This window comes from Daucus carota, chromosome 3, assembly GCF_001625215.2.
Source record: "Daucus carota subsp. sativus chromosome 3, DH1 v3.0, whole genome shotgun sequence".
NCBI classification, from domain to species: domain Eukaryota; kingdom Viridiplantae; phylum Streptophyta; class Magnoliopsida; order Apiales; family Apiaceae; genus Daucus; species Daucus carota.
The window spans coordinates 55680344-55689698 of NC_030383.2; the positions used below are offsets into that span (position 1 = coordinate 55680344).

Consider the following 9355-nt stretch of genomic DNA (forward strand, 5'->3'; position numbering starts at 1 on the left):
AATAACCCCTCAACTCTCGATATATAAATAAAAAAAGATATTAATTTTGAAAATAGAATTGAACAAATATTTCGAAACAAATTTTTCTGCTCAAAAGTGGACAAACAATATGAAACGAAGGGAATAATATATATTTTCATTTTAAATTTACATTTTTTTGAGCTATATGAATAATATTTATTTTGATGTGAAAATATTTTTTTTGTTGTTTTTCCTAAAAAATTTAAATTTTTTATTGTAAAATGAAAATAAAATATGATAAAGACATAAATTGGACATATGTGATATGTAGTTTTAGAAAAATATAATATTATTTTCAATATATTTACATAAATTTAGAAGTGATATTAATTTTAAGAGATTATATGGTTAAAATATAAAATATTTTAATTAATTAAATAACTTATATCTAGGCCCGTTGAAAACATACATTTCATTTCAAATGATAAGATTTGAGCTATCATTTCAAATTCTCAAATTTATACCGATATTTGAATGTCTGAATTTTAAATAAAAATCTAAATATAAATTTTCAAAACAGATTATTTGATTAAATTTAAAATTTAAAATGAAATCCTGACATCAAAGCAAACACTTGCCCATAAAACAAATACAACAAAAAGAAAAGGCAAAAAGTACTTGGACACTGCACTGAAAAGAATGGGCCAGACTGAAAATCAGATCATTTAGTTGGGTCTAAATAACAAACCCATTGATTCATTTAGGATCCGAAAGCTTCAGTTCCATTGCAGATCTCATCGGTTAGTTTTCAATCTCTCTTTCCCCAATTTCTCTACATATTTTTATTTTCTGTATAATCTCCGCTCTTAATCCACTTATTCATCTTAATTCCTTATTGATTTCGCTTAAAAATCCGATCTTGTCACTAAAATTCGATGTATTATTAGTTTATAATCACGATTAGTCAATAGCTGAATCGCAATTGAGATGATATTAGTATCGTGATTCTACATTTTTCGCTTGTGTTTCGCATCTGCTGACTTTTGTTGTATAATTTATATGTTTGATGCTCGTTGAGGTTCCCCATTGTGGTAGCTAGCTCGATAAAAGTGAGTCTACTATTTTGTTTGTTTTGTTTGTTCGGGATTAGTCTCAAGTAAGTTGAGTGTAAGATTATGGAGGACTTGTTGAAGATCTAAGGCGATCTAAGACACCAAATTTAGTGTACAAATTTACACCAAGTGTTTTTTTGACACCAAATTTGGTGTCACTGTTAAGAACTGAAAAACAGTAAAAGCAATTCTGGGAAACTTACTACTTCATTACTGAATAACCTGGCTTACATATATCCTTCTACATAAGAGAATGAGAAATAATAGCTCACGTATCCAACGTGATAACTGCAACTAAGGAAAGCAAAGCACTAAACACGTACTGAACAGAAAAACTAACAACTAAACACGTTCCTAAATATTAGGAGTTATTCAAACTGAACTAGAAATCTTATCTAAAACCCAAACAAACCTAAACGACTCTTTCATTCCCTCCCTTAAACTAGTTCCTGGCTGCAACTAGTTTAATTCAGGAACTTGGCAAACTCCCAGCTGACTTCGAAACCTTTCAAATGCATCAACTGTAACTGGCTTTGTCATGCCATCTGCCAACTGATCTTCAGTTCTGCAATAAACCAAGGCAACTACTTCTTCCTGTGTAAGATCACGAAGGAAGTGGAAACGAACATCAATGTGCTTGCTTCGACCATGCAACACAGGATTTCTTGACAATTTGATCGTAGAACTATTATCACAGAAAATTGTAGTGCACCTGCTTTCCTCCATACCCAGCTTCTCATATATTCTCTTCATCCAGATAGCTTGACTAGCACAAGAAGCTGCAGCCACAAACTCTGCTTCAGTGGTTGACAATGTAACTATCGGTTGTTTCTTTGATGACCATGCCACCGCACCAGTCCCCAACATAAACACATAGCCCGACGTACTTTTCCTGTCTTCTATGTCTCCAGCATTGTCACTATCTGTATAGCCAATGAGACCTTCACATTTCCCTCCCTTCTTGTAGAAAATTCCAAGTCCAATGCTTCCCTTCAAATACCTCAATATTCTTTTAGCTGCTAACATGTGCAACTCAGTGGGTTTAGCCATGTACCTGCTATTTTAAACTTACTGCAAACATCAAGTCTGGCCTTGTAGCTGTTAGATACATGAGACATCCTACTATTTGCTTGAACATGGTCTCGTCAACTCCAACCCCATTTTCATCTTTAAACAACTTACAACCTGGAACAATGGGATTACGAACCGAGTTGCTGTTTTCCATCTTGAACCTCTTTAACACTTCCAAAGCATACTTCCGCTGGCAAATATAGATCCCATCTGAATTCTGCAATACTTCTATACGAAGGAAGAACCTCATTTTTCCTAAATCCGTCATATCAAACTCTCTCAACATGGAATTCTTAAATTCCGCAAACATCAGTTCATCATTGCCAGTAAATATCAAATCATCTACATATAAACTAACAATGAGTGTCTTACCTCCCTCCTTTGTTTTAGTGAACAAAGTATGCTCATTGTGACATTTATCGAACCCTTCCTTTATGAAATGTGACTCGATACGACTGAACCAGGCTCGTGGAGCTTGTTTTAGTCCGTAAAGAGCTTTCTTCAGCTTATATACTTTATGTGGATGATCTTTCAGCTCATAACCCCTAGGTTGTTCCACGTACACTTCTTCGTTAAGTTCCCCGTGTAGGAAAACAGATTTTACGTCGAGTTGATACAGAGACCATCCTTTTTGAGCTGCTAAGGCCACAATTGTTCTCACTGTATCCATTCTCGCAACTGGTGCAAACACTTCCGTGTAGTCAATCCCTTCTTGTTGCACATACCCTTTTGCTACCAAACGCGCTTTGTATTTGTCCACTTCTCCATTCTCCTTTAGCTTAGTCTTATAGACCCACTTCACCCCAATCTTCTTTGCATAAGAAGGCAGATCAGTGAGTTCCCATGTGTTGTTTTTTTCTATAGCCTTTATTTCTGCATCCATAGCAATCTTCCAGTTGTCATGCTTTATTGCTTCTTCAAAAAATAAGGGATCTGCTGAAGCATATAAAACAAAATGAGCATCTGTTCCTTCTTCATCTGAAAGTCCTTCTCCACTTACAGTCACGCTATCCATTTGGCTTAATTTTTATACTATTTAAGTGTTGCATTGGAGTTGGTTTTACACTATAATAGCGCTATAGTGTTGGGTTGGAGTTGCTCTAAGGATCACTGTTACTATTAATGTAATAATGAACGGCTTTAATAACACTATTTGGCCTCCTGTCTAGAGAATAGTAATCTCATCTGTTCTACATGCTTTTATTTTTGCTTTTATGCGAAGACTCTGATATATGTTCTATTTGCAGGATGTCGTTGATTACTTAAGTTTATTAAATTCAGATATAGTAAATCTTGTTGATTTGCGGGTCTGCAAGATAAAAGCTAACAGGGAAACCGAAAGTCTTTTTTAGGAAGAAAAAATAATCATTTACTTTTCCAGCTAGGGTAAGGCTTTGTATTTATTTTTACTTTCTATATATTCTCTTTACATTCTATGAATACAGGGAATGAAGCCTCATCAAATCTGATTAGTAATTGAATAACTCTATTTCAATCAGTTATGCAGCTTCTCATTAGTTTATTCGTTAAATCAAGTCAGTTATGGTATAGTGTGTTTCTGTGTAACTAGAACTGAGTAATTGGCTGTCATTTTGTTTATATGTGTTATAGTTTTATTGTTTTTTTGTTCTATTTGTAAAAAATATTTGCATTGTCGAATGTACATTGTGTATTTTCATCCTTTTACCTTGATTTGGTAGGCTTGTTTGCATCTAATAACAAAACTATCATTTTGATCGCCAGGTTCTGATTAATTAGTTTTCAATGAAAATTATGTTGTGTAATTATACTTGGTAAGTATTGTTAGTGTGTTGTCTGATTAATTGGTAGGCTTGTTTGCATCTAATATTTTTTTTGATCTATTTCTTAATATATCAATATATCAATATATCCCTGACAAAAAAAATATCAATATATCAATTTGTTTTTAAAATTTGGTGAATTTGACAGCTTACAATTGAGGCCGCCGCGATTTGCAGCGGGCGACACACCGCAAGGACCCTAATTAATCAGACAACACAAAAACCAGTATCGAAGCTCGAGATCAACTCTAATGGACTCCCTGGCACCCTCCGGCGGCGGCAACGGCGTCGTTTCGACCACCGAAACAACAGCAGCAACATCATCACAAGATCCTAAACAAAACCTAGATGAAACCATTAATTCAATTCAAAAATCCCTGGGATTGCTTCACCAGCTCTATCTCACCGTCTCTTCTTTCAATCTCGCTTCTCAACCACATCTCCTTCAACGCCTGTATGTAATTGTTTTCGAACCCCATCTGTTTAATTTAATTAATTATCTGTTTGTGGGTCTGGTTAATTATACGATGAGTTTTGGCAGGAACAACCTTGTGTTGGAACTTGATAACATGTCGAAATTGTCGGAGAAGTGCAACATTGATGTGCCTGTGGAAGTGTTGAAGTAAGTGGGTTTTGTTGAAAATTATGTTTATCGGGTTTTGGTGCAAGTGTTTTGATTAATTTGTGTTATTGGTAGTTTGATTGATGATGGGAAGAATCCGGATGAGTTTACGAGGGATGTGTTGAATAAATGTATTGCCAAGAATCAGATTACCAAAGGCAAGGCTGATGCGTTGAAGGTAATTGTCGTGTCCCTGTTTTGGTAATGTATGTTTTTTTTTTGTATATTTGGATTTGCTCTTCATAAGGGAATGCATTATGTATTTTGCAATGATTTTAGTGTCTTGATCAAGTTTTCCATTTTTCTAAGTATGTATGTTGTAATTAATGTCTTGGTTGGAGTTTGGACAAATTAGTGTTCTTATATGGCACGAATCTTTACAGACTCTATTGCAAAGTTTACTGAAGTAATTTGATTGAAGTGAATTTGGCTAATAAATAATAATTAGGTGTTTTTTGGGATCTAAGCTAGAAATTTGTGCTTTGCCATTGCTCCTAATATACGCAGAAGCATAAAGGCAACCGGGAGCACAATTGCAATGAGCAAATTGAAGGGCACGTCTCATTAAATATGGTTCCGTGCATATAAACGTAATAGTTGTAGAACTCATAAATAATATCAACAATAAAATTGAAGGCCAAGTCTCACTAAAGTAAGTGTTATCAAAATGGTGGGTAGCATGGGTACGGTGGGTTGGTACCCCAGTTTTCATTAGGTGCATGCGCTGTACAGTTGAGGCAGGGTGCGTAATGCAGCATCACCTTTTTTCTTTTTTTTTTGGGGGGGGGGGGGGGGGGGGGGGTTCGTGGGGGATCTGGGAAAGGGATAGGGGGTAAATATCATAATTTTTTGGTCTTTTTTTTTTTTGACTTTATATCCCCAAATCTATGGAGTCCTAATTAAACGACACAGTTACATATCAGGAGGGAGGTTCTCTGCTTCTACTCACCCGTCGTGTTCTCCATTTAGACGTCGTCTTCTTGCTTGTAACTGATTTGTATATATTATATATGTATGTGTGACGATTTAGGTTGTATCATGTATGTGTATGTAGTGGCTTCATTTGTATATATATCGGTGTATGCATTATTACAATCTCCATGTATCTTGTCGGTCTATATATGGACAGTGTGTCCATGTTCGATTCCTTTTTTTGTTCTTACTCTGATATTTCAAATATGAAAAATTGTAGTTAATAAGTTAATATATATTGTAGTTGTTATAAGATGAATGTTATTGCTACTTCTTGTTTTTGCTGAATAATTATATATATAACACATATTTGTAATATTCTAATATTTGCTGAACTCCCCTGCACCCAAATCCCTGTACTCTTGATTTTCCCAAATTTGAATATACATGTATCTCCGCACCCGCAATCATGCTTCATAATCGAAAAGAGTTGAAATAAACTTGTATTTATGAATTTTAATAACAAGAGATGCAACAACTAATTGCACTAGACGAGGGCTTGATAATTCTTATCATATATAATCCCTCATCTTTATCAATGTCTGATTTATATTCTCTGTTGATTTGTGGTTGCCGCTTATGGGTTCGTTTCTTTTAGTCTTCCTCTTCTTTTCTCTTTATCATTATATATCTTCTGTTTATATCTTAATTTATTCCTATTTTCAGTCTTTTATTCTTCTTTTTATGCTGTTACGTTAAGATCTCTGGGGCAGCCCAAATATATATTATTGACGTTCAGACTTCTAATCTGACTTTTAGTGACTATTACAATAATTTTTTCTTCTCGGATTCTACCAATTTTCTGATGAGCCGCACATATTTGTTGCACTGAGGTTATGCACTTGTATTGAATGCTTACGTTCAGTGGTATAGCTCCATGTGTGCTGTGCAATCTAATATTGCTTTGCACTTTTAACAATTATGTGCCGACTTATGTACATTTATAGTGTATGAACAATATACGGTTTCTTTATGTGTTATGTAGTTATGTTATTTATCTTACGAATTATATAAAGTGCTGTACACTATACAAGATATTATAGGTACTCTCTGTTAAATATTATTTAATAATATATGTACATTTACATATGATAATTTGGCTCTTTTAGTATCTAGTTGTTGTAGATTAAATAACTATTTTTGGCCGATGATTGTTGTAGTTCTTGTATATATCTGTTGTAGGATTGACTTTTACTAGAGTGTGTATGTTGAGTTCTAAGGTTGCCTACTTAGATCTGTTCCCTGACATCAAAATTTGTACTAAGATTTTGAGTATTTCTGATTGCTTCATTATGTGTTTTATAGGGTTTGAGAAAGCATCTTCTTGAAGAGCTTGACCAATCATTTCCTGATGAAGTGGAAACTTATCGAGAGATACGTTCTGCATCTGCTGCTGTAAGTTAATTTTACTGCTAATATCTTACAATGCACTATTGGTGTTGGTAGTACTTTTTAAATTTAAACTATGTTTTTAAATGTGATATGTACCAGGATAGTTAATGTTAAACTCTCTGTATCCACCGTACTTTCTGTATATAATCTTCATGACATTTTTATGTGTGCAGATTGGGTGATATTTGTTGTCCATCTTGTGTCTTGGACTTGTAGCATGAGACTTTACATTTACATCATAAGGACTCTAATTACTATTTGCATTTCTTCCCAATGTGCACTAAAAATTGAATTGTATAGAAAGCTTGATCATTTACTTGGACATTTCACCTTGCTAGATAGTCAGCTAGATAGTCAGCAAGTGTTTGTGGGTTTTCTTTTAGTTCTTGGTGCGATAGTCATCTGCACTTGTTTTTTGCTGCCATTTTATGTAGTTTTAATAGAGTTTTTGAATTCTTATGCAGGAAGCTAAACGTGTCGCCCAAGCGCAAAGTATGTTACCAAATGGGGATGTTAAGGTTAAACCTGAGGTATAGGATACGGTCACCAAGAATTCAGATTAGTTATGAAAGAATTAGCAATTAACCATGTTTTTAAGTCAAGATTGTTGATACTATTAGTAATTAGTATGTCTATGTAAATTGTGAAAGTTTTAAGCTTTACAGGAACCTACAGTTGCCTGTGGTACAGTAAAAATTAAAATTTCATTATGTTTTACCTTTGGGCATGACATTCCACTAAGAAGTCTCACTTGAGATTTGCACAAGATCGTAATGGCAGGTTAGTTGAGTGGTAATGAATAGATAGTCAAATTATATGTTGAAGGGGTAAACTAAGACGATAGAGTCTCTACATTAGCAGGTTTGTATGTAACCACTTGGTGTTACCTGGGCTAACCATTGAGCAACACCAGAATTTCCCTTCAGTGTTAAATTGCCCCCTAAAGTAAATTGAGCCAGATACATTATTATAAGAATGTAGCAGAGATCACTCTGGAACAAAATTTACTTAACATGAGATTAAATCTGTACTTTGTTACCATCAATCTTGGTTATTTGTCATGTGTCTTGGATATTTGAAAGCAATTATTCTTACATCTACTCTTGAAATGTGGTACATCAAGACGTAAGATATTGGTACCTTGAATGTGATATCTAAGAAGCTGTTTTCTTTCTCATGTATGTTTCTCTTTTGCCTTTGTTAATATATGTTACCACCTTTTGTTTTCTTTGTTTGCGTATGCGAAAATTTTCAAATCGCTCAGCCTGTACATGGACCCAGAAATCTGAAACATATGTACTCTCAAGTGATGGGGAACTGAGGGAACATAATCACTAGAACTTGCATTCTGTGTTTTTTTATTCATCCTTCTGCTAAAGATCTAGACATTTCAGCTTTGGTATATACTATAATGATTAATTAGTTTCCGCTGCACTATTCTAAAAATCCCTGATTAAATCTTAAAAAATATTTTACTGATTTACCATCACACTCCGATATGACTAAAAAATTCCCGATTTATTGAAAAAATCTCTGATAAATCCTGAATCGGCAGGTCAACCGATTATTCCGATTCCCGATTTCTACGTTCATGATTGTAGGTAACAATTCAGTAGGTTCCAACTTCCAGACAAAAAGATAAACAGTTAGCCACTTAGCCATCACAAACAATGTTAACTAGTCTCAACTATTTTGCAGGCAAAAAAAAACATTTGAAGGAGAAGAGAGAAGTACAGGTACAGTTAAAAACTTTTATTCATTCACAAGATCATGACATACACATGGTAAATTATCAAGAAAACCAAACTGATTAAACCATAAACTTCATTCTACCCAGGAAGAGTAGACAATTACTTTATGAAACTGTATAAATACAAATAAACAAGACAAACAAGTGCCAAAAGCACCTTACATCTAACATCTTGATGTACATCTAACATCTTGTGAAAAAGCATTCATTCTTACATCTACTTTTGAAATGTGGTACATCAAGATGTTACATCTACTGAGCAGATTAACAAATATCTTGAAACAAATTTTTCTACTTAAAAGTGGACAAGTAATATGAAACGGAGGGAATTATATGTATTTAATTTTTAAAATTTACATATTTTTGAGTTATATGAAAAATATATCTTTTAATGTGAAAATAATATTTTTGTTGTTTTTTCCAAAAAAACATAAAATTTTTATTGTAAAATGAAAATAAAATATGATAAACACATAAGTTGGACATATAATCACATGTAGTTTTAGAAAAATATAATATTATTTTCAAACTATTTCCATAAGATTTGGAAACGATATTAATTTTAAAAGATTATATGATTAAAATATAAAAATATTTTAATTAATGAAGTTGGGCGATAGCTCTCACACCACTGAAAAGAATGGGCCAGAATGAAAATCAGATCATTTAGTTG

The 9355-nt window shown here is 33.6% G+C and overlaps 1 protein-coding gene across 2 annotated transcripts; it reads left to right on the forward strand.

Annotated features, from left to right (window-relative positions):
• Nucleotides 1-619: 619 nt before the first annotated feature.
• LOC108210915 (mediator of RNA polymerase II transcription subunit 10b) lies at nucleotides 620-7649 on the forward strand. Of its 2 annotated transcripts, XM_017382373.2 has the most exons (7): nucleotides 647-761; nucleotides 3392-3530; nucleotides 4095-4400; nucleotides 4488-4568; nucleotides 4644-4746; nucleotides 6846-6935; nucleotides 7397-7649. In XM_017382373.2, the coding sequence occupies exons 3-7, from the start codon at nucleotides 4198-4200 to the stop codon at nucleotides 7466-7468; spliced, it is 549 nt and encodes a 182-aa protein (XP_017237862.1). In that variant the 5' UTR covers nucleotides 647-761; nucleotides 3392-3530; nucleotides 4095-4197; the 3' UTR covers nucleotides 7469-7649. The 2 variants fall into 2 exon arrangements, with proteins under 2 accessions (XP_017237861.1, XP_017237862.1); XM_017382372.2 differs by lacking the exon at nucleotides 3392-3530 and having other exon boundaries at nucleotides 620-761.
• The last annotated feature ends 1706 nt before the right edge of the window (nucleotides 7650-9355 follow it).

Excerpts from the sequence above, each read along its gene's own strand:
- LOC108210915 (XM_017382372.2), top strand. The coding sequence starts at position 4,198 with ATGGACTCCCTGGCACCCTCCGGCGGCGGCAACGGCGTCGTTTCGACC. Across the intron at positions 4,747-6,845 it reads GCAAGGCTGATGCGTTGAAG|GGTTTGAGAAAGCATCTTCT; the intron begins GTAATTGTCGTG and ends TGTGTTTTATAG. Across the intron at positions 6,936-7,396 it reads TACGTTCTGCATCTGCTGCT|GAAGCTAAACGTGTCGCCCA; the intron begins GTAAGTTAATTT and ends ATTCTTATGCAG.